The following is a 26,008-nucleotide window of genomic DNA, read 5'->3' as shown; positions in this document are numbered from 1 at the left end:
TGTGTTGTGCAAACGCTTTACACATTGCCTCTGGGATAAGCCTGACTGATCTGGCCAAGGTGCCAAGGGGGTGAGCAGGGGTTATCTTGGGTGTGTTGCTCCCTTACCCTGATTAGAAGGGTGGGTTCTGCCTGGCTTAAGTGGATACCCTAGCCAACCAGAAACCCCATTTCTAATAATTGTTAATGTATTTTAGGTACTTCTAGCAATGTTAATTCCCTTCTGGAGCTCATTAAGACGCCTTGTCCTGGTCCACAGCAGCAGAAAATGCCTTTCACTCTTTAAAATTGCCTTATCCCGAAACTCCTACATGAGGCTTGTCTACTTATTAAAACATGCTTAACTTAGAAGCAATGTGTAAAGTATCTATACAGTAATAAATTGAGAACACAACACAAGAATAATCTCAAACTAATTTAAAAAGTATATCAAATTTTAATTAATAAATTGACACCAAAACGAACAAAAGACAATCAGTAGAACCAGAGGTATTGAATCTCAAAGTTTTTATAGCACCAAAAAGCGAAAAAACACTACTCGCAGTTATCTGCTTCTGCTAGATCAGGGAAAGCCGCATGGTCAGACAGACCGTGATGGAGTGCAGGTCGGACACAGACACCAGCTTTGTCCCACTGAAGAGTTACCTTCTCAAGCCTGGTTCAAAAAGTTCCATTTGTGTTGGAGGAGGCCACGAAAAGGGGGCTTTTGGCGTGAAGAGCAGGGTGAATGTTGCAGATGGTCACTGCTTTAGCATGAAAAGCCAGTCATTGTGGAGAGTCACGTTGGTGGATTGTTGCAGATGGGCACTGTCAGCCCAAAGTGCAGGTCTTGTACTGGTGGTTGTCATGGACGACTGCTGTCGGCGCGAAGTGCAGATCTCAACAGAATGTCACGCAGCAGCTATTGCAGGCTGCAGAGTCTTGCTACGAACAGCCCGTGAAAGCTTGCTGTGTCCAGGTAGCTCACACCCGAAGCTTGCCAACTAGCCCTTGGAGGCACTCGGTGATCCTGGGTTCAAGGAAGCAGGTCCGGACTTCTTTTCTCAGATATTAGGGCAGCAAGGCAGTCCTTTCAATGGCAAGGGAGTCCTCCTTCAAAATTTTCCACAGGTTCAGAATGCTCTCAAGCGTGTTCCAGACAATCCTTTTTTAGGTTTCTCCTGCACGGTGCACGTTTGCGCGATATGCTTGCAAAATCTTTTGTGTGTGAAAATATTTTCTTAAAAGGGCATAGAACCTGCCTAATACTTACCTGAACTTACCATTGGTCCATTCCATTATTGCTCAAATTTACTTGCTCCTCATTGGCCAGCAAGTCCTGCACGTCGTCGTCTGCATTTACTTCCTGCTCTTCCAGCTCTGCTTTTGCTGTTGCGTGGATCTTTGACCAAGTACTCCTTCCGATCTGAGATTGGCCGCTGAGTGGCCGTCCACTAACTACTCACTCACCAGGTACTATTTTTTCACAATTCCTAACAGCCACTACACTACCGACAGTGCCCAGCCAGTACAGCGACCCCGTGAGCCATCTTGTCGTCTTTTTACTGTGTGCAACATTGTCCCCCACCTTGCAGCTTCCAGTCCTTGGGTTAGACTACTGGAGCACTCTTAGGGGATTGTGCAGTGTTCCCCACCTTGTTTTTAAAAAAAAATTCTTCTTTCCTTCATTGTGGGATTTTCTAATTGAAGCTGTAGCTTTGATATGCTAGCAGACAAACCGAGAGGCGGGAATGGCAAGGGGAGGGCTTCCTTGTGCACTACCTTAAAGGCAACTTGTTCTAATTGTTGTACTGGCAGGGACATTAATGTACCCATCATCCCGGAATAAAAAGGGTCAGATGGCAACGCAACCTTCCACAGACACATGTAACACTACTGTTCACGTGAACGTTAACTCTGTTCTATCACAAATGCTTAAAATAAAGGATTAAAAATTGCGAGAACATACTCAGACTTCCTTTTGTTAGGTTAGCGAAGCCAAGTTCTAGTAGCTAATCTGGCTTATTTGTCATAAATTCCAATCATGATGATTCTCCATCATTTAGGTCCTCATTATGACACTGGCGGTAAATGCTGCTTACTGCAATGCTGACGACCGCCAACATACCGATGCGGTGGCGAATATCCGTTCGCCATATTATGACACACAAACACCAATCCAACAGAATACTGCCACATACACAAATCTGCCAGCCCAAAGGTCAGTACTAAAGTGGCGGTCCCAACACCCATACCGTTATGCCAACAAAACAAAGCCCACCACATTATGACCCACGAATCACCACGGCGGACATTCAGCAGCGGTAAACCATTGGCGGTATACACCGGCGCGGTCAGAATGGACACCCACATACAAAACAACACTACATTGGCCAATACTAAAAACATACACCTGACATACATACACACACCACACACACCCACCCACAGCACTAAAAAACACACACCCACAGTACCCACAACCCTTTACAAACAACAATTACTGCCAGGAGATTGTCACAAACAGCACAGAGACAACTAGACACACACACCACATTCACCCATACATCCCTCACGCACCCCACATCACACACATCACCACATTACTCAACATACTTTCACCAATAGACACCACACAACACCCATGTCCCCACAAAGGCACCCCGTCTAACTGATGAGGAGTTAAGGGTCATGGTGGAGGAAATTGTAAGGGTAGAGCCACAGCTGTTTGGAGCACAGGTACAGCAGATATCCATTGCAAGGAAGATGGAGTTATGGTGGAGAATTGTGGACAGGGTGAACGCCGTGGGACAGCACCCAAGAACAAGGGACGACATCAGGAAGAGGTGGAATGACCTACGGGGAAGGTACGTTCCGTGGCAGCAAGGCACCAGTTCGCCATACAGAGGACTGGCAGTGGACCCCCACCTCCTTCCCCACAGCTTACAGCATCGGAGGAGCAAGTCTTGGCAATACTGCATCCTGAGGGACTCGCTGGAGTAGCCAGAGGACTGGACACTGGTAAGTCAACATTTACCATTTATCACCCCCCATAACTGCATGCCATCTCACCCCCTAACCCTCACTCCCATCACTAAACTCCATCACACACACTGCACCTACACATATGACTAACCCAATGCAAGCCCTGGATGCCATACCAATGCATGGACACCCCTCCCAGCCCTGCATGGACACACATCATCAAAGCTAACAATCACAAATCAACATACACAAGCAAAAGGTGGCAGGGCAACACCAACGACAGAGGGGAAGCTAGGGATGTACAATATGTCACAGACATGAAGCATAATACATCACTTACATCCCCACAGGTGCCCCAGCCAATGTCAGTGGAGAGGAGGTACACAACAAACAAGTCCCCCAACAGAAGATGCCCCCAGTGATGACAGTAACTCTAGACTTCAGGATCTGGACCAACAACCTGGCCCGTCAGGGACCACTGGACAGTCGGTCACCCAAGCCCATTCACAGTCCACCACAGAATTTCCCCCATCAGTATCCAAACACCACAGCACCCACCCAGTGTACCCAAACCTCTGTCCCCAGTACACATCAATCAGCAGTGCGCCCATCTGTACAGGGACCCCAGGCCACACCTCATACCCATGACAATCAGGGACCTGGGGTCAGTGGCAGTGGGCACATCGTTCAGGAGACAGAGGCACAGGCCAACAGGGACACTGGGAGGATCGCTGTGCGCCAGGGGGAGGACAGGCCCAGGGAACCGACCCTCTAGGAGGCACTCACCGAGATCCTGGGAGCCTACCAACATTCCCAGGACACGATGGGCCAGATCCTTGACAACATGCAGGAGAAAAGGCCATTAACACAACCTTGATCTCCATAGCAGGGGTGCTGGCAGACATGGCCAACATAATGAGGGAGGCAACAGCACAGCAGTGGGCTCCTATCACTAGCCAGTCCATTGACCAGCCCTCCACCTTTGCTGCAGCCAGTGGGCAGGAGGCCCCGCCACAGGTCCCACAGGCCACCAGCATCCCTGCCCCTGCAGAAGATGAACCACCCCACAAATGTTCTCTGCGAGCCAGACAGAAGCCAGAGACACTTGCCAAGACCACAGCCAGGAAATGAGACTCTCCTGATTGTCCTCCTTGTGTCCCATGCTGTCACCTTGTCCACTTTGAACTGCCTTTGCTCCCCTTCCTATGACCCCTTGGACACTGGACCAGTGCTACAAACAGACTGGAACAATACCCTGGACCTTCCTCCATCATCATCATCATCACTTGCAATTGCACTCTACTCTCAATGTCATAGCACTACAATAAACACCCTCGAACACAACTTGACCACTACTATTTTATGTTTTGAAAATGTGCATTTATGGAAACAGTCACATCTAGTACAAATGATCTGAACACTGTGAGAGCATAGAAATAAGGATCTGTAGCTGTCTCTAGTCAACACATCAATACACAGTTGTTATATCACCAACATCTGTAAAATGACAAGCCATAGGCGACAATAAGTTGAGATGCAAATGAAGTTAATGCCATCATGCTACAGCCACACAGAATACCTCAATAGTCAGAGGAATGGTCAGTTGCACTGTCTCACCTGTGTGTCATTGGAAGTATTGACGGATAACTGATGTTCTTTTGTCCTCATCCTCAGCCTCTTCATCCTCACTGTTCTTAGGGTCTACTCCTGCCACAGTCTCCAGTCTCTTCCTCCTGCAGAAAGGGTATATGCCCTCTGAGGGCCAGGTTGTGCAACATGCAGCATGCCACTAGTATCTAGCAGACCTTCCTGGGTGAGTAGTACAGGATCCACCTGCCAGATGGAGGCACATGAACCTGGCCTTCAGGAGGCCGAAGGTCCTCTGGATGATCATTCTGGTTCGCCCATGTGCCTCATTATAACGATCCTCTACCCCTGCCCAGGCATTCCTCACAGGGGTCAGCAGCCACAATAGGTTTGGGTAGCCAGAGTTATCTGCAAGTATTGAGGGACAACATTTAGCCTCACACAATGCTATAATGCATACACAATGAAGGCATAAACTAACATACAGTGGGTGGGGGCCATGGCTCACCTATTATCCACACTCTGTGCCTCTGTAGTTGGGCCATCACATTTGGGATGCTGCTATTCCTCAGCACAAAGACGTCATGCACTGACCCAGGATACTTAGCACTGACGTGGGAGATGTACTGGTCCTCCAGGCACACCATCTGCACATTCAGTGAGTGCAAACTCTTACGATTCCTGAACACCTGTTCATTCTGGCAGGGGGACAAACGCAATATGTGTTCCGTAATTCACCCCAATAATATTGGGGATTTGTCCCATTGCATAGAATCCGACCTACAATGTGGCCAAATCTTCCTCCTGGGGGAAAGAAATTTAGCTGCACGTGTTTTACCAGGGCAGACAAAACTCTTGCCAGCACGACTGAGAACATTGGCTGTGACATTTCTGCTGCCAAGCCCACTGTCACTTGGAAAGAACCTGTTGCCATGAAATAGAGCACTGATAACAATTGCACAAGAGGGGGGATCTCAGTAGGATGACGGATAGCAGATATCAGGTCTGGCTCCAATTGGGCACACACAGCTCAGTTACTGTGGCCCTGTCCAGTCCAGTCTATATTGTGCCTGTCCTCCAGTGTAATCAAGTCCACAAGGGGTCTGTATGTTTTTCAGGATCTGGCCCATCGTGTCCTGGGATTGTTGGTAAGCCCCCAGGACTTAGTGAGTGCCTCGCGGAAAGTCGGTTCCTTGGGCCTGTCCTCCCCCAGGTGCACAGCGGTCCTCCCAGTTTCACAGTTGCCCTGGGTTAGTCATCTGCGTTGGTGCAGTATGTGGGATGGAGTGAGGGTGAGGACGTGAGATGGCAGGTATGGGGAGTGAAAAGTGGTAAATGTTGACTTAGCAGATGTCGTCCCTTATTCTTGGATGCTGTCCCAGGGCATTCATCGTGTCCACGATTCTCTGCCATAGCTCCATCTTCCTTGCAATGGATATCTGCTGGGGCCATGGGTGTTGTGTGGTGTGTGTAAGTGTCTGGGTGTTGGGTAGTGTGATTGGGTGTGCGTAGTGGAGTGCGTGAGGGATGTATGGGTGTGTGTGTGCAGATGTCTTAGTGGTCTTGATGTCTGTCTGGTGGCAATGATTTGTATTCGTAAGGGGTTGTGGGTAATGTGGGTGTGTGTTTTAAAGTGGTGTGAGTGGGTGGGTGTGGTGTGTGTATGGGTGTCAGGTGTGTGTTTTTTAATTGGCCTATGTAATGTAGTTTAGTATTTGGGTGTCCATTCTGTGCGCGGTGGTGTGTACGCCAATGGTTTACCGCCGTTGAATGTCCGCCGTGGTGATTTGTGGGTCATGATGTGGTGGGCATTGTTTTGTTGGCATAACGGTATGGGTGTTGGTACCAACAGTTTACCACTGACCTTTGGGCTGGTAGATTTGTGTATGTGGCTCTATTCTGTCATCTTGGTGTGTGTGTGTCATAATATGGCGAATGGATATCCACCACCGTGGCGGTATGTTGGCGGCCGTCAGTGTGGCGGTAAGCGGGATTTACTGTCAATCTCATAATGAGGGCCATAATCTTAATCCCAACATAAATGGTTTCAGCAGCAGAAGGTAAATATCTGGCGATGACCCTGAAAAAAGGGCCAAGTCCAACAGTTATTGTCACCAAGAGGACTTCATTATGAGTTGCCTGGATTTTGGGCAGATAATTCTCCCACTCCATCAAATAAGTAACTCCCAATTATGAGTTGTTTTCCAATATTAGGGCAGAACATGTGTATTTTGGTGCATAACGCATTAAAATCTGCATGTTGCGGTAATTATCTTGCACTTTTCCTCTATACATTTCAATGAGTTTGACCTGTCAAAATTATCGGATGAAAACTACTGCTGGAGTGCAGTGTTAGCTGGCAAACTCCTAATTACGAGGCGTTATGGCCCACATAGTAATCAATTGGCACACTCATTATGAGAGCCTTGCTATGACAGTACTGCACCCAATTGTTTTGTTACTGACCACTAAAACACAACATCTTTTAATGTACTGGGTATTAATATATGGAATTTCATTTTTGTCTGCCTCCCACATTACCCATGTAAGGTGCCTATGTTAACCCTGTCTCATTTTTACTTATACAATGGAGAACGAACCCCAAATTGATCCCCTTGATACACATTTGGCTGTGATATTGTGCCCTGTGTTGATGGATCATGCCTTAAAAATAATGAAGGTAAATTGGTGGCAGGATATGTTGTATATAGACAACATGGAATAGTAGAAAGCTGGTGTTCACCTTAAGTGTATTCTGCACATATAGCTGAAATTGTTGACCTCACCCAAGCCTACATTTTAGCTGCTTACAGGAGTACTGTAACCTTTATCGACTCTAAGGCGGTCATTCCAACCCTGGCGGTCCGAGACCGCCAGGGTTGGGGACCGCGGGAGCACCGCCAACAGGCTGGCGATGCTCCCATGGGCATTCTGACTGCGGCGGTACAGCCGCGGTCAGAAACGGAAAACCGGCGGTGTACCGCCGGTTTTCCGCTGCCCTGGGGAATCCTCCATGGCGGCGCAGCTTGCTGCGCCGCCATGGGGATTCCGACCCCCATACCGCCATCCTGTTCCTGGCGGTGTTGCCCGCCAGAAACAGGATGGCGGTATGGGGTGTCGTGGGGTCCCTGGGGGCCCCTGCAGTGCCCATGCCAATGGCATGGGCACTGCAGGGGCCCCCTAACAGGGCCCCACAAAGATTTTCAGTGTCTGCCATGCAGACACTGAAAATCGCGACGGGTGCAACTGCACCCGTCGCACCCCTTCCACTCCGCCGGCTCCATTCGGAGCCGGCATCCTCATGGAAGGGTGTTTCCCGCTGGGCTGGCGGGCGGCCTTCTGGCGGTCGCCCGCCAGCCCAGCGGGAAACCCAGAATAACCGCGGCGGTCTTCTGACCGCACAGCGGTATTCTGGCGGCTCCCGCCGGCCCTGCGGTTACCGCGGCCGGCGGGAGTCAGAATGACCCCCTAAATGTCTTTGAAATTGTGCACAATTCTGTGCTTGTATACTGACACTTTTGAAGGATGTCTGCTCATAAGGCCATTCATCTCTGCGCCTGCTGGTTGTGTAAGCGGAGATTAATCCAGATACGTCTGTAATAGGGTATAAATGTGTGCTCCACTCCAGCGTGAGGAGCTCAACACCTTAGCATATGATGCGAATCCCCTTGTTCTTTTTTTCTGATACAAAGCATTTTAAAAACTATGGGGGTGATTCTGATTCTGGCGGGCGGCCTCCGCCGCCCGCCAGAATTCCGCCCCCATTATACCGCTCCGCGGTCAGAAGACCGCGGAGGGTATTATGAGTTTTTCCCTGGGCTGGCGGGCGGTCTCCAAAAGACTGCCCGCCAGCCTAGGGAAAAACTCCCTTCCCACGAGGATGCCGGCTCGTAATCGAGCCGGCGGAGTGGGAAGGTGCGACGGGTGCAGTGGCACCCGTCGCGTATTTCAGTGTCTGCAAGGCAGACACTGAAATACTTTGCGGGGCCCCCAGGGGCCCCGCGACCCCCCCTACCGCCATCCTGTTCATGGCGGCTTTCCCGCCATGAACAGGATGGCGGTAGGGGGGGTCAGAATCCTCATGGCGGCGGAGCGCGCTCCGCCGCCATGAAGGATTCCCCCGAGCAGCGGTAAGTCAGCGGGAGCCCGCCGACTTGCCGCTTCTGACCGCGGCTGAACCGCCGCGGTCAGAATGCTCGTGGGAGCACCGCCAGCCTGTTGGCGGTGCTCCCGTGGTCGGTGGCCCTGGCGGCCACCGGCCGCCAGGGTCAGAATGACCCCCAATATATTTTAAAGCTCAGGCAATACGTGAATCTGGAATTCTCTTTCACATAGGAGTGATAAGAAAAATCTCCACCATCCACAGCTCACGCAAACACCTAGGAGAGACAGGTGGGGTTGTACCAACAGGTCTGAATTGTTAAGGCCCATGGCCATTCTTTCACCCAAGAGTCCATGCAGAAATTGGGTGGTTTCAACAGTAGAATTGCTCATAATGTTTTTGTACAACACAATAACATAAAGAAAACTTTTAAAGACATAGGGCCTGATTCACAAAAGTAAAGTTTAGACCAACAGTTTAAGTTTAGACCTAAAGTCTAACTTTATACGTAGTACAGTTAGACATTTCATCTAAAATTAGACTTTTGGTCAGGTTTACTGGTAGTAAAGTTAGACTTTTGGTCTAAACTTAGACTTTTGATCTAACCTTAGACTTTTGGTCTACGTTGACCTTTGTGAATCGGGCTCATAAATCCCACCCCCTACAAAGATAGAGCTAAGTCTCCCCTACCAATACCCATTAATGTCCATATTGTTAGTAACATCACATATTTTAGATGTTTATGTGACGGCTCACACACCCCCTGTCCGAGTGACCAAGATTGGCTTCACACAACTATACCTTCCATAAAAACGTATTGAACCAGATGGCATGCAAACTCTGCAGTGAATGAAGTGCAATACTTTCAATACATAGGTGCAGGTACTCCAATAAGAGGTGCAGGGACCCTTATAAGTGAGGTGAGGCTGTCTAGTGTACAGGGTACCAATTTTGTGATGAATATCTGCCAACTTTGTGGTATCTCATTAGCTTGGAAGTGCACCCTTGCACACTTTTTCTTTGATCACAACTCAGATTCTCAACTTACATATCCTATGGTTGGTCTGACAGAAATGCAGCTGCACTTTGTGGTAGTAGGAATCTTCTCTTCCATGCTGTCGACATGTGTCAATGATGGCCACAATCAATGTAGCTGCGGTAACCCATAATGAGCTACAGACTGCAACCAAGTGATCACTGCCAGACCTTATCTGACATACCATCTCTTTAACTTTTCTTCCATGGCTCCACCTATGAAATAGGCCTTACTGTGTGATATTTCATTAGACAAAGTGGAGATTATTCCCAAATTGTTGTAAAGCATCTCAGTAGTATTTCTATGTGCTGGAAAATTGCTTCCCTAAATTCACGTTAACACTAAGTCTGGAATTATACACCATCCTTTTCAGTAGGAGGGCAATATATGGCTCAAGCATCGCCGTTAATTTTTAAGTGTTGCATTTATAAAGTTTTTAAAAAGGCAGGGATCAGTTGTCACCTTTAGCCATTCTTCCAATGTGTATTTGTGCTTGGGTGCAGGAGCCAATAAAATACTTTTGTGGTCAGGAAAATCTCAGAAACATCCAATCCTCCTTCGTCTCCTTTAAATTAAAATACATCTGTATTGGATGATGACTAACTAGTTCTAATCAGTTCGGAGTGATAGCGCAGTAGAGTAGGACAGAGAAGCTACATTAGCAAGAATTTGTAATTTATGGCTTGATGGTACAGTTCTGTGTACAAAGTTGCAAGCTTTTGCCATTCTAACTTGTATCTTGTTGGAACTGCTTCATCTCGCTATAAAAATAATCTTTTCTGCTTTCTACAGAACACTATGTCCTGGGTTTAAGGATGCAGCACTGCAGACTCCACTTGACACTGATTACACTGCAGCCTGGGATCATGAGCAGTGCTCATTCTAATCATACCTTTGCGTCTAGAGGCCATAGAAGAGGACCTTCAACTGAGGTGCCCTAGACCCTGAGGGTAATGAGGAACATACAGGACCATGAAAGGGGTTTTACCAGCTGCTTTCCAGCATCCTGCAAGTGATTGCTTGCTTGGAGGTCTCAGGTTACTGGATTAACTGTGTAGGGGCATGGGTACACTTATACCTTTCTTCTGTTAACCTCTTAGTTGAAAATGCATGGTCAGGGCCTTTCATAACTGCAAGGAGCAGTGACCTCATTGGAAGGCATGGCTGTCAGGGTGGTCTCTTGTGTGGATGTGATAGACTGAGGGGCTACTTGAAGTCTTCCTGAAAAGATAATGCCATGGCAAGTGATGGAATTTAGAAAATTAAAAACTGATTAACTTCTCACACAGAGTAAGCTTGCTTGCAGGATCCCCTAGGAAGTGGCAGACCTGTGGAGGGTAGTGCAGTGATTGCTGGGGCAGATCTTTCAAGACCTTGCACAGCTGCAATGTTACACAAAGTTGTTATGTGCCACTTTGTTTCAAAGAACTGTTACATGGGTGCTAGTTGGACAATCAAGCGCAAGCATCCATGATTTTGATGCAAAGCCCTATCTATCAAAATTGTCAGACCAGGCTTTACGTCAAATAATAACACCCCCTTGAGGCAAATGAAGGTTGGAGAGATATATTTATTTCACCAAACTGTACATCACATATCTAATTTGTGAAATATTTTAAAAATTGCCTAGGCGTAGGGTTTTGTACTGGTAGCATATATTTCCAGTACAAAACATATGCTAGACATCACCCACACACACATTAGTGACATGGTGCGAAGGTTGTTTGTGGTGATAGGTAACCTGTTTGTGTACCAATGCAGGGGAAGAGAGCATTTCGTAAATGTAGATCTGTGATCCTTTCTCCACCTTATGCAGTGCAACATAGCAACTTTTGGTGTTCCACTGTGTAAAAGTTAGTAAATCTGCCACTGGGTCTTTCTGAAGCACTCTTAGTAGCTGGTCCATTAGACGGCTCGGTCCCCCGTTATGGTAAGTCATGATTGGCTGCGGGCTCAGAATACATCAGGGTACAGTAGACCACGATTGAGGAAGAGTAAGCGGACATCATGCTTGGGCCACTAAATAAGGCCTCTGTAAGAGTGAAAGCTCCCACACCCTGCAGAGAGCTGTGCCATGCACTGTTTCTCACTTTTACTCAACTTCTTCTGTTTTTTACCAATCCATGAGACCACTGGATGCCCTGTTTGTTTTTCTCTATTGTTAAGACCACTAAGGTACTCAATGTGTTTCTGTGAGCAGTAAAGTGTGCTTGATTGTGAGTACACACAATGTATACCCCACCACAGCAGAGGGAAGCTACTGCTCCTCGCCACGTTTATGGAGGCTCTGTCAGTGACAGTATTAAGATAATGGAGCAGCCTTATTTAGATACGGCCATTGGCACTTTCGCTAAAATATGTTGTTTCCCATAACTGGGGCCATTCATGTCCCCTGATTGAGATTTATGTGTGCTGAACTGGTAGTGCTTGCCATCAGGACACAATGTGCGAATCCCAAGATGGAAACTGTCTTCTTGAAGTTGAAGGACTATCACATCTTTCTCTGCCCCTGTGATTCAGAGATCTCATTGCCACCTGGCATATACGTGGATCAACATCTTCCTGCATCTCTTGTGCCAAGCAAAAGGACCGTGATAGCGCCCTATATTCTGTGCAGAGCAGTCATCTTCTTCCCCTACCCCCACCCTGCAAAAACAGTTCCATGAAAGAGGTTCCTGGCTTGACATACATTTACTATGCAAATCCCAATGACATCTAATATTATTCCCCCTCCTTCCACCTATTGTAGAAATGGCGCTAAACTCATGCATTACTGGACTAGTGTAAAAATGATGCTACTTCAGCAATGTCAGGAGGCCCCAGTGAGAAAAGCCCTCTGTCAGTTTTACGCTTGCTCTGAGCAGGCAGTAAAATTCTGACAGAATGAAGTCACAAAATAACGCAGTGAAATGTTGTAGATTTCATTGCGTCAGTTCTGCGTGGCTTTTCCTGTGAGAACGCCTACCTTGCATACATTATAGCTGGTGCAGGTATAATGTGATGCAAGGCTTTACAAACTGATGCATTGGGCCCAATGCATCAATTTGTAAATGTGGAGCAGGGTAGAGCACTACTCGCACCACCGTTCTGTAAAAACAAATTATGCAACTGTGGCGTAAAGGCCTTGTAAATGAGGCCCTGGATTAGTTCCTTGTGACACCAGTTTCAGACCTGTACTGGGATTCTGGAAGCAGTACTTTGTCCTTCAGTTGGCTTCAAAGACAAGCTCTACTGTGTCAGTTGAGAGGAGATGCAGTGCTAGGATCAAGAGTCACAATTACCCCTGAGGCTGCAATCAAAACTTTTGACCCATGAAAATGCAAAGGCCGAGGTTACCTGATTTGAAAATTAGCTGGACTGATTCGAAGGCAGAGAGCTGCCACTGACACAGGGACCATGTTTCAGGCTGCCGTTTTCATTTGCTTTTCTTTTGCATTGTGTTATTGGCCCTGACCCTTGGTTTGTCACCCGTGCCATTTTGTTTTCGGGTTGATCTGTTTGTCCAGTTGCCTTACTATATAACAGTTGTTGAATCTTCTAATTTATTGTGGATCATTTGATCTATACCATATTTGTGACTACCACTAAGTCACCTTCATTACCCATCCACAACCAAGCTTGCATCTCATACCCTACCCGAGTACTAGTATAAGGAGTAGGTAGAGTCTGGAATAAGGCTGTCACTCACATTTGTAACAACTGACAACACCCTAGATTAATAAAGTATATTACTCCATTTATTTCAGAGCTCAGATTGAGAAAAATACCATGATTATTTGTGCTATTAAAGACTTCTCATACCTTTACTTCAAGGGTGCCTCTGTCATAATCAAAGACGCGAATCCCAGGATTATTTGCTCCGTTACTCACTCCAGGTAAGGTGGTTTTCCAAGGCGTTATTCCAGGTGCAATAAACATGCTGCTAACTGGTGAACCTGTGTAGAAAATAAACAAGTCTGAACATAGATAGTTTCCTGTAACCAGGGCTTGTCTCTGCAGTGTCACAGCAACGACAAGACTGACCTAGTCATCCCCAGGAGTCTGGGTGAACAAATATATATGCAACAACTACCCATAAAGGCATCACATATCTCAAATCACTCTCTAGGGAACAACTCTTAAGAACCCATGATTTAATCACTAAAAAATCACAAGTCTTAATTAATACAGAACAGTTAAGTAAAACCTCAACTAATCAAGTACCTTGGCTGCACATTTTTACAGTATAGGGATTAATGTGGTGGTTGCAAAATTTTAAGGTAAATCAGTTGTTGGAATAGGGATGAGTCTTTGTAGCGCAATTGGTGGATGTTCTCTATGATGCATATATGTATATCTTAGTGTATCTCATGGGGCTACTTGGAATGATCTATGATCTGTTAACGACTTTTGGTCATATAGGTGACTTGTGGAATTGTGATATATGAATAATTGATTTATTCGAAAAACCATGTTACTGAAAAAAATCCCAAATATAAATGTAATATCCATCAAAATGATGATGAGAAGGATAGGGCCAACATTATCCATAGAGAAAGGGCTTCGGTCAGTTCTAAATGGAGGGTGAGCTAAGGTCAAAGTCAAGATTACAATTAGGTTAGATTCAGGACTCAAAAGATGAAGTTTGTAAGCTGTGCTCAAAGATCTTTAATTTGTGAACAAAAAAACATAAATTCATCTTATCATGAAAGCAAAATGAAGCAAATGAACACCGGAGGGGGCTTAGTGACTATCACTATGACTTCATAACAGGTTGGGATACAGCCCAAATAAATAACAGTGGCTGAGATTAATTCAAGCATTCCACTCATCACCTTTTTGTTTACTTCAGTGTGTCCCTAAGTGTGATGCCCTAAAGCGTGAAGGGTATACCCAGACGTGTGTTCTGTGCTCCCTGTGGCACTTGACCTGGCTGAAGTGTCCCAACTAAAGCGAAACAGGCCTTGGGTTCCTTGTGTTCCCATTTAAAGAGGACCTGGCTTGGCAGTGCGGGCTGGACTGTTCCTATTGCAGCATAACAAAGGCTAATTTGTATACAGCTGGATCTAATCTGAGGTGGCATGGTGGGCACAAAAATGCGGAACTGGGATGTGACCAGAGTAATTAGCAGTAGATGGGATTTATTCAAGTATTCCACTCATCACTTTTTTGTTTACTTTATTACAGACATCCAAAGGGCATGCATGCCCTAAACAAAAATACCATAAATTCCAAATCAAAATGTTGTTGTGTTAGCAAAGTAACTACCTTTAAGAACACACCTGGGTTCTCATTTATATAAATTGCACCTCATGCGGGAATTGCAGTCTAAGAAAGGCTGCTTGATGCCCCATCACCGAAACCCAATGTGAACAAATTGGACAATTATCATATATGAAATGCCAGTCTCTTGATGGACAGATCAGACAAGTAAACCATAAAAACAAGTGAAAGCTAATGGCTGAGCCAAACCCCAGTATTCTCTCCCTCTCCCTCTGCATATATTATACTTTTTTTAAAGAACCAATAACACGAGGTCATTCACAGCTATAGATTTATATAGGCACGAATAGGAATAGGGGATTATATTTGAAGTCAGTGCAATTATTCAGTGAAAAAGTATTCAAATAGTTTTAATGAACTGTCGATTTCAAGGCATTCAAAAATCTAAAATTTTCTCTGAAATATTTTTTTTTTCCAGGATGAAGAGTCTTGATTAGCTTTAATTTAATTTTGAATCCAACACTTTTTTTGAGCGTTTTAGAATATCAAAAACGGTAACAACCATACAAAATGAACAGCAAATCAGTTAAAGACCTACTGCTAGTTACAGGTAGGCTGGCACTTTGAATTAACATACATGGAGGTGTAAAATAGATTAAAGCATTGTTATTATATTCCTAAGGGCCTGATTTAAGGAAAGTGGTGCTGCACCCCGTGCAGTGCAACATTCCTTGCACACTTAGCACCCCGCCTAACGCCACCATGTGTTGGTAGTTAGGGGAACTAGTGTCAAAATGTTTGATGCTAGTTCCCAGCTGTGCAGGATTAGAGTCAAAAATGTTGACGCTAATCCTGCAAAGCCTATTGAAGCCAGTTGTAAACAATAATGTGCCTCCTTTTAACACCTGCTCTAAGCAGGCGTTTAAAATACCGAAACAAATAATGCAAAGAAATCTTTTTAATTTCTTTGTGCCATTTTTTGGGCACCTGTAATGGGGCAGCGCCTCCTTTGCGTACATTATGCCTGGCGCAGGCATGATGTAGCGCGAAGGGTTACAAAGTGGCGCAATACATGCATTGCGCCACTTTGTAAATTTGATGCTGCGATTTTGGTATCACTGGGCCACATTAGCGTAAAACAAATGATGCTAATGTGGTTCAAGGAGGCACTAAAGCGCTTAAATCTGCCCGTAACTTTCATACTATGCAATATACACGGATCAAGGGAACTTATGCGATAGTGGACATTGAACAGCGACTATTCAAAATTTTATAAAGCAATCCGATAGACTAGATACTTACCTTTAAATATGCTTTGACTGGGGCCCAAGCTTTTATAGACTTGGTTCTATATTGCATCCTGAATGTAGAAATACTATTTTCACAACTCAATATGAAGCATATAGGGGAGCATCCATTCATTATATGAGATGTTATCTTTGTTCTTGTATCCGCTGGTGACTGCTTTTAGTGCAACTCTGCAGAGAATACCTAATATTTGTCCTCTGTTGTCAAGATGGTGCTGTGTGAGCATACTACTACTTCCAAGGACAGCTCACGCTGCAGCAAAAGGATTGTTTATGGAGCACATTTCTTGGACCGTGTGCTGAATGTTACTTCAGGACACGTGCACCAAGACTGTGTGTGTCAGATTGTGCCAGTACTCAAGTAACAATGGCAACAGACCAACTTATATGTGATTTGCGCATGCTGTAGCTAGACAGGGGTCCAAAACTCCTTAACAGAATGTGTGTGCCGGATGCCGTTAGGCCGCTGATGCATATATGTTTCTCAGTGGTGTGTTGTGAATAGAAGTGTTGAGTTTGCAATTTCGCTCTACCATTACATTTTGCTTGTTCCTGTTACGTGCAGTGGGCTCGGAGAGACACCGAGCAGTGGGCTTCTGTGGGTCCACAAGTTCCAGGACCCTGCTGCACTCTTTGGTGCTTTGCTCCTAACTCACACCGCTGATTACAGTTAGCTTAAACCTCTTATTCTAGCAGGTTGTGGGGCTAAAACCACAAACTGAATGTAGGGCCAAGCAGAGACATTCCACATAGCCTGGACCAAGACAGACTTCTCTGCATTAGGGCTCATCTCCCATCTTGGGTTTGCAATGTGCTGTGTGGTAAAGAGGATCCAGACAATCTGGAAAGAGCATGAAACCTTTTTAGGTCTGGCATCAGGCAAGACATTTTGATTTTATTAAAATTATAAATAAAACAATTACTCATTTTTCTTTCAGCCAGCCCTCTTTATACATTGGTCTGTTGTTGTCATTCACATTTTAATTCTCAGCACTACAGCATGAGGCAATTGGTCAGCCCACTTAGCCATTGGCTACCTTCACTGTGAGCGACTGCATTCTGCTCTTTTACATGGCGCACTTCTGCACACAAAGTAGTTCCTTTAATGCTAGAGGCTACTATGGCAATATGCTCTTTTTGATACCAAAATATTTCTGCTTTTAGACATTTGTTTATATTGATTAGGAGCTAGTGCACACCTCCCTCCAACAATGAAGTTTTGCAAAAGCAATGAAGAAGAAAAACAAGCACTGGCAAAGCCAAGAGGCTGGCAGTCAACGCAAGAACTATTGGATTTGTCCTTACTTATTGAACTTATTGCCTGTCTTGGCTAGCCAGGGAAGGGCGAAACAAAGAATGTATGTACCTTTTATGCTATTAAGGTATTCCCTTATTGATCTAGGTTTACCTGAATGTTCATTAAGTGTGTGATTTTATTGTAGTTATTTATGTTTAAATAAAACTTAATAGATGTTATTTACTGAGGATTTTGTGAGATGGCTGGCTGTGCAAAATTCACAAACATGCAAGCACAAAAAGGCAAAGCACAAAGGTCCCCAGGGAATGTACGTGGCACCAGAATTCAATTGTCAGAACATGACATAAATACACTGAACCAAAAAATGTCTCCCTGGTGGAGTAAATAGTAGAAAATCGGCATCCAAAAATATAATATTTTTGTAAATTATATTTAGGACGCAATGTTTATGTCAGACAAAAACAGGCTTTGTGAAAAGAAATGTAGAACAGTCCAAAGTGGCATATGGAAAATTGACTACCTAAAAATAATGAACTGTGGCAAAAGCATACAATTTTCAAAAACAAAATCACATCTTGGACAGTGAACCTGATAAAAATTGGTGGGCTCCGTTGTGTATAATGGGAAGTCTTGCACTACTAATGACTTAGAAAAGAAATACAAAGATTGCCTGGGAATTACAATACGTAATCACATTAATAGGGAAATTGTGCATTAGGAGAGAGGCGGCATAAGATACTTCCATCGTTTGTTTGAAACAATATTCAGAACTCAAGCTGAAGATTCAAAGTGCAATTTGTGACGTTTGTTACTGCAACAGCTAAGAGTGGAGGAAAGCAGCATCCGAGTGGTATTGTCAGGCGTGAGCACCCAAGACTGACTAAAAAATTGTAGTTAATCATGTCTCACAGTGAATGTATGCCCAGATACCAGAGAAGAAAGGAGTTGATACAGACTTTTGTTGAATCATAGAGGAAAGATAGCAAGACGCAAGCTAGCTCCACTCTGTGAAGAGTAGAAGGGGAAGTTAGAAAGGAAGGAATGACCATAAATATTTGGAATATTCATTAAAACCTGGTTATTTCGGGAATAATAGAAAGCAAAATCCCCGAGTGAATTGAGCCATTCAGAGGTACCAAGAATGATCCTATGTACAGTAGTACTGGCCAGTGTCCGGTATTAGCCAGGTGAAACACAAGGATAGTTGTTCTTTTGGGAACAAAGTACTCCATTGGGTGCATAGTACGCCAAAGGCATTCAGATTCGATTGGTTATATCAGGAAAATGCTGGGGGAAGACTGCACCATATTTACATGCAGAAACTGAAAGCGGAACGTTGCCTTTTTTGAGTAGATAGCCTCAAATAATTAGAGGACAGTAGAACTTCCACCGGATTTTTTTTAACTCTCCCACCCCCACTGGTCGAAAGAGTAACCTGAACAGCCGGTATGAACAACAGAAGATCAATTACTGATCAAACAACAAAGCTCTAACCCAATTATAGTAAGAGGATAGAAAAGCTAGTAAAATTGTCCCCAATTAAAGAAAATGGTGGTCCCCCAAGAAGTCCTCCAAGTGGTAGGAAAATGGCTTGCAGGGTAAATGAAAAAGAATGAACTCAGGAAATGCTCAAGAATAAGCTGCATGATACCATATGCCAAACATTGCAAGTGGGAAGAATAGAGAAGGTAGTGCAAAATGTGTTATTCCACGGATCTACATGTCTGAGCTATCTTTAAGACTTGGTTAATGATTGATTCAAGAAGGCGGGGCTTGTCCTTCAAGGCAAGCCATTAGATGAGAATAATATCAAGTAGAGTAATAAAATTGAAGGTATTATAAGTAACTACCTGGTAGTGAGACGATAAATAAAAGTGACGTTTTGGAAAATAATGGTGATGAACCTCTAGTTACCTGATGAGAAATTAAATAAATGAATTGAAATCTGGGTATCTACGCAACCTGGCACATGCTATGTTGCCATATACCAGGTACACTGGCTGATCATTTGGAAAGAAGCGCGGCCTGGAGGTATAATAAGTGCTGCGACTTGGTATGACTGCTTGACTCCAGAATATGAGGTTAATTACAAGAAAGGAGAGGATTCCAATGAGATACCAGCCTCAGTACGTCTGGTGCTACTAGTAGGTGCATCCCCATAGCTATGGATGAAGTACAAAGGGTACTGTCTACAAAAAGATGCAAAGCTCTCTGGTAGGGATTTTATACTGGCAGAATTTATGAGATGCAACTGAGATGAGGGCACCATATTGTCACAGGTGCTTTGTCCTTAATGTTTTCCAACGACAGTGACCTTGACAAGGGGAGAAAGGCCCACCCAATTGTCCCTATGTTTAAGAAAGGAGATCAGAGAAAAGATGCAGGCATCTATTTGGTTGCGAGACGTAGGTGCATATGTATACTTTTTGGTGCAAAACTGCACTAACACAGTTAGCTTACACCATTCTTGAGCGCCAGCCGGGCACCACATTTATGGAATGGTGCAAGCCTGCGCAAAGGGTAGGCTAGCGTTAAAAAAAAAATACGTAGCCGGGTGGGGGTGGGGGTGGCTGTATGGGAGAAAGGGGTTTTGCACCAAAAAATGATGTTAGGCATGTAGGGGGGAAAAAATTACTCTAACCAGCCTAATGTCATTTTCTGACAGAAAAAACATCCATACCACATGACTCCTGTCTTAGAAAAGACAGGTGTCATGCCAACTACCCCAATGGCCAGCCCAGGGGACCTGGGTCCCCGGGGCATGGCCGCTGCACCCAGTGCTGTGTAGGGTGGGCCCACTTTAGGGTCCCCAATAGCACTTTAAAAAGAAAGACTTACCTGCACTTACCTATACTTACCTGGGATGGGGTACCGCATCCTCCGCTATCCCTCTGGTGTTGGTGAGGGTGTCCCTGGGGGCCCGGGAGGGCACTTGTGGGCGTATTCGGTGGTGTTCCACCATGGAAATAGGCCAAAAGGTCCCCTAACGCCTGTCCTGACCCAAGCATAAATAATGGTGCAAAGCAAGCTTTGCACCATTATTTGACCCCTCCTCCCCCCATGCGTGATTTTAGCATGGGGGATAAATATGGCGCTAAGGCTATAGAGTCATTTTTTGCACGGGAATGCATACTTTGCATCTCATTGATGCAAAGTAGGTTTCCACGTCCAAAAATGACTTTAACTCCATAAATTGGGGGCTAGACCGGTCTAGCGCCACAGTATAAATATGGAGTTAGTTTTGCACCGAATTTGCGTTAAAAAAAATGATGCAAATTCGGTGCAAAACAAGTATAACTATGCCCCCAAGATCTATGATAAATTGGTTGAGTGGCCTAAAAGTAAGAGCATGCTGGCCAAGCAACAATACAGGTTCAAGACCAAAAAATAATTAACGAGGTAGTGAACTTTATCTTCTGATCTTTGTCGAGAGCTGATCATGCTGAGGGGCAAGGGATCTACTTGGCATATACCTGTCTGCAAATTGTCTTTGACACAGTGAATAGAAATAATTTCTAATTCACACTATAAATACAAAAGTGATTGCTACGTTTAATGTTATTGTAAGGTGACAATGCTGCAAGTGTGAAAGTTGGGAATAAAGCCAAAAAGGTGCACCAGGACGTCATCCAGGCCCCTATGCTGTTTCTTGTATACATCAATTTCTTATTCAATTTAGGCTAAAAACAAGACAGATGTAGTCGAAAATATCTCGGAGACAAAGTTGAATAATAATGCTAGTAAATTTAAAGTGAAGCACGTCAACATAAGGTAACTAATTAAACAAGCAATAAGACCTGAGCTATAGAGTAGTGGAGTTTTTAAGACTACGAGTTAGGTTACAAAATAATCTGTCCTGGAAAGCACAGAGTGAAAAGGTAACCCTTTAACTATCCCAATCCGAAGGCGCTAACCTAAATTACGAAAAGAGAGAGCCATATCTTTGTAGATATGGCGCTCTCCTGCTTGCTCCCTGTCGAGCAACGCAGTGCAGCATTTTTGGCTGCTGCATTCCGTTACACCTTTGAAAACCTGGGCCAAAATGCTTTGCAAGTATTTGAGGGACAATTTTTCTAAAATAGTAATACCAACGATAAATAAGTTTATGAAAATAATTTTTCGAATTTCGCAGCGGGCCATTACAGACAACACATCTTCACCTAGTGTTTTTCTTTGTTTTGATCGTATTAAAATATTTGTTTCCACCATACTTCAGAATTACCAAAATGTGCTTCAGTTGTGCTTTCCTTACTAATTCTGATATATTTGCACAGTTCATTTACAGACATTTAAATCGTGTTGTGTGGAAGAAGAAACATAACACCGTACTAGGGTGACCACCCGTCCGTAAATTTCACGGACTGTCCGTCATTTCGCCCTGCCGTCCGTTGTCCATGATGGAAGGCTTAACGGACGGCATTTGTCCGTAATTTTTGCCTTTCACCAAAAGGACAAAGGAGGGCAGGGCAAAATTATGGGCAGATTAGTTTCCCCAGCTGGAGTTGAAGGGGGTCTCCTGTGCTCAGATGGAGGGTGGGAGGGGCAGACAGAACAGAAACAGATCTTCTTGCCAGGGTGTCTTCTTCCCCTAAAGAAATGCAAATGTGGGCAACTGGTAAATCTGCAAATGTAAAGGGGCTTGAAAACCTGCATCCATTTTAACCAAAGGAATCACTTGAAGCTTTCTGATGGCAAAGATATTTTCTTTTAGAGAGGTTCTGTAATGGTGTTCCAAAGTGATCCCTCGAGTGTGTGGTCTTAATGGAGTGTTATAATTTTTTTTAGTACTAGGTATAAATTGTTTATTATTCAAATCTGTATTTGAGAAGCACTTTTTTTATTTAACCAAAATGTATTTGCGCATTTTGTAGCAGCCTATGTATGATGTAATTGTATTTATATAGCGCTCACTATCCCTGACTAGGCATCGAATGCATGTTTAAAATAAGGACTTACACATTCACAGTTGGTTCAGGGGCCTCAGTACCTCATAGCACTAACAAACATTGGCAAAGCCAATAGGTCTAGTCTACGCGAGAGTTATTGGCTTTGCCAATGTGTTTTAGCCATGTTATCCACCAGAGTGGCTGCTGTTCATGGCTAAAAGTTAGTGGCATAGTGGTGTGGAGTACAGCGGCATAGGAGCAGTGGCAGAGAGCCCAGTGGGGCAGGGTACAGTGTAGTTGTTTAGAGTTCATTGGCGTAGAGTGCAGTGGTGTAGAGAGCAGTGGCATGGAGTGGCGTGGGACAGAGTAGAGTGGCATAGAGTGCAGTGGAGTAGAGTGGCATGCAATAGAATGGCAGAGAGTGCAGTAGTGTAGAGTGGTGCAGTGCATAGTAGAGTATAGTGCTGTAGAGTGCAGTTACACCTATGCAGAGTAGAGTGGCATAGAGTGTAGTGGCTAGAATGCAGTAGTATATAGTAGATTGGTGAACAGTACAGTGGCGGAGAGTGCAATGTTGCAGAGTAGAGTGTCAGTGCAGTGGAGTAGAGTACAGTGGTGCAAAGTAGAGGGCAGCAGCGTACAGTGCAGTTTTTTAGAGTGCATTGGCGCAGAGTGCAGTGGCATAGAATGGCATGGGGTAGAGTAGCATAGAGTGCAGTGGAGTAGAGTGGCATACAATAGAGTGGCAGAGAGTGCAGTAATGCAGAGTGGTGCAGTGTCAGAGTGCAGAGTAGACTCATATGAGATAAATGTAGAGCCTGAGACATACACTCTAGTGCTGTGAGACTGTAGGAAAGTTGTGGGTACCTCACATCCTGACATCAGGTGTGAGACTCGCCCACACCATCTGCCCTACCTCATTAATTTTTTTTTAGGTTGAAAGTCAATGGGCGGTTAAGGTAAGCCAGATGTTTTTGTTCAATTTTGTGTAAACTAGCATAAGGTTAATTACCTTAATGTTTCCCAAACTGTTAGCCAGGGGTTTTAAAATGTTCAGAAACATAATATAAATGTTGCTGTTACTTTCTCTCCAAGAACGATTGGGTAGATTTGGGTAGGGGTGATGGCCTTCACACATTGCTGAAGGGCATTAATTTACTACCTAACAAGGACGCAATGTGACACCTGAATGTAGCATATCAGGAGGAATCACAAAAAGACCACAGTGAATAAACAGTGCTATGTTAAAAAAAAGAGTAGATACATGCACTGACAACATAGTGAGGCATGGCCTCTCTTGCGCGTGTCTGTAAAACTGACATTTGTTCTTGAATTTTTGTCCTGAATTTTGACCCTTTTTCCTGAATTTTTGTCCTGAATTTTGACCCTTTGTCCTGAATTTTTTACAGTCCTGTCCAGAATTTGCATCAATGCCAGGTGGTCACCCTACACTGTACACCTTCCTACAGCATTCCTCCAGTATGATTGGCACATACGTCCTTGAGCTTTTAATTCAGAGTAAGAAAAGGAAGCACCCTCAGAAGACAGAGCCTGACATTTGACAACCAGTGGCATAACGAAACTTGAGGGGATCACCCTGCAAAGTACATGGAGGGCCACCCACCCCTAGACATAATGAAAACTCCTAGCACAAACGGCAAAGACCAAGAACACCAGCTACAGAGTTTCTCTATCCTGTGTCTAACAATGCTAACACAAGCCTCTAAAAATAAAAAAGTCTCCATTCAGATCTTGAAATTTTAACAATAGATGTCAACGCTGGCTCAAAAATAAAACAAAAAAGACTAACCTTTTTTTCTGACACAGGCTTGAAACCTGACTGATTTCTTCCCAGACAAAGCTCACCATAAACAAAATTTTGGAGATCTAAGTTGGTCACTGTCTTGATGTTATCAACTTCAGAGGCACTCTGAAAAAGCCTACCCTTAACATTTACAGCAATCGAACTATCATGATTCAGGCACAGTCAGAATGCAACGCCCTTGGACGAGATCATTGAGCTAATTCTAAACAGAATATTATCGCTACTCCAAAAAACACTCAATCACAGATTAATTCACCATAATATCCTATCTAGCTTTTAAGTTCCTTCTAAATAAGTGTTGGGCATCAACCCTACACCTTTAATTTAGTCACTGATGCACCTCCTTGCCCTGTGTTGACATCCTTCAAGCACCCCTTTCAAACCACCACTTACAATTATGTCATCAATGCTGAATCACCTAAGACCCAGACCACATTATGCTGCCCTCAGAGATTCACCTAGTTTCGACCTGCCAGAAGCACTACAACCATTAACAAAACTCTGCCTGATTAACAACCCCTCAGCACTGAAGCACACTCTGGATGCCTATCTGATTCCAACTATACAGGCTTGGACTCACCAAGACATAGGGGGTTATTCTAACTTTGGAGGAGGTGTTAATCCGTCCCAAAAGTGATGGAAAAGTGACGGATTTACCACCAGCCGTATTACGAGTCCATTATATCCTATGGAACTCGTAATACGGCTGGTGGTATATCCGTCACTTTACCGTCACTTTTGGGACGGATTAACACTCCTCCAAAGTTAGAATAACCCCCATAGTTTGCAGACTACTCTGTCACCTCTCTTGAAGACTTCCTAAGTTTGGATTACAAAATCATCTTGAAGTATAGAAAGGGCAAGAAAGAGGGAAGTTGGCCCACCAAAATAAAAGCACTTATGAACACATGCATAGCCTTATGCTTTACTCCCTTCATTCCTGTTACAAACACAAAGAGTACCTCTTTCTGTTCTGAAGCCAGCATGACCCACTGAAGCACATCATTGAAAACTCATTCCTGAAAAGGCATTCTGCAGATCAAAATATATTATGCAAACTAAAAGCCACGCCCCATTCCGTGCCACTTCCGGGAAATGGAGGTGACAAGGCATCTCAGACAGTATGTGGAACTAAGTTGTCTCCTCCATAGCTACAAGCCTTGATTTATACCCCCAAGAAACACTGAAACAGATTTAGCTAACATAAAAGTGGGGCATCTTGTTTTGTTGTAAATCTTTTTATTGATTTTCACTGATATAGTAACAAAGACAGATCAGATCAATAATCGTTCAAGGCCCGTGTGATGTGGAGCCGCATTCAGGAAGATACATACAATTGGTTCTTCTGGCCTTGTGCTATCAGTCACTTACCAGGGTTAAGCAGCAGAGTTCAACAATAACAGGGAGAATAACTGAAGGGTAGGGGGTCCCTGATTCAGCTGTAATGTTTGAGGGTCCCGGGTTGCGGGCATTTGTAGAGAGTGTAACAACCCCATTTCAGTGGCGAGGGGATTCATAGTTGATGCTGATTGGTGGGAGGTGCTATAAGGTCATTGGTGGGAGTGCTCCTATTGCTGTCTTACTACCACCGTAGATGTGGGGACCCGCAAGGTCCTTCCTCCCCTATGCAGGGGCAAGGATCCAACAGTATTCTGTGGGGCAGAGCCTTTCCACTATGGGGTCATTCAAAGAACTGCAAGGCACAGAGATATTGAGGTATGATGCAATGGAATTCTAGCTTTCCCATGTACTCTATTAGCAGTAGCCATGTGCGTGTGAATTTCAAGTCCAAGTATGTTAGTGTGGGTCTTCTTTTTATGTATGAGAAGAAAACTTCCCTTC

The 26,008-nt window shown here is 44.5% G+C and overlaps 1 protein-coding gene across 1 annotated transcript in view; it reads right to left on the bottom strand.

Annotated features, from left to right (window-relative positions):
- Window positions 1–26,008, bottom strand: part of SMPDL3B (sphingomyelin phosphodiesterase acid like 3B) — a 166,634-nt gene that overhangs the window by 29,027 nt on the left and 111,599 nt on the right. Inside the window, exon 7 of the mRNA XM_069225108.1 lies at window positions 13,490–13,623. Within this exon, the coding sequence (XP_069081209.1) occupies window positions 13,490–13,623 (134 nt within the window). The remainder of the gene's footprint in view (window positions 1–13,489; window positions 13,624–26,008) is intronic.

This window comes from Pleurodeles waltl, chromosome 3_1, assembly GCF_031143425.1.
Source record: "Pleurodeles waltl isolate 20211129_DDA chromosome 3_1, aPleWal1.hap1.20221129, whole genome shotgun sequence".
In the NCBI taxonomy this organism is placed as follows: domain Eukaryota; kingdom Metazoa; phylum Chordata; class Amphibia; order Caudata; family Salamandridae; genus Pleurodeles; species Pleurodeles waltl.
Note: the sequence above shows the minus strand (reverse complement) of the source record. Positions and strands in the feature narration are given on the sequence as shown.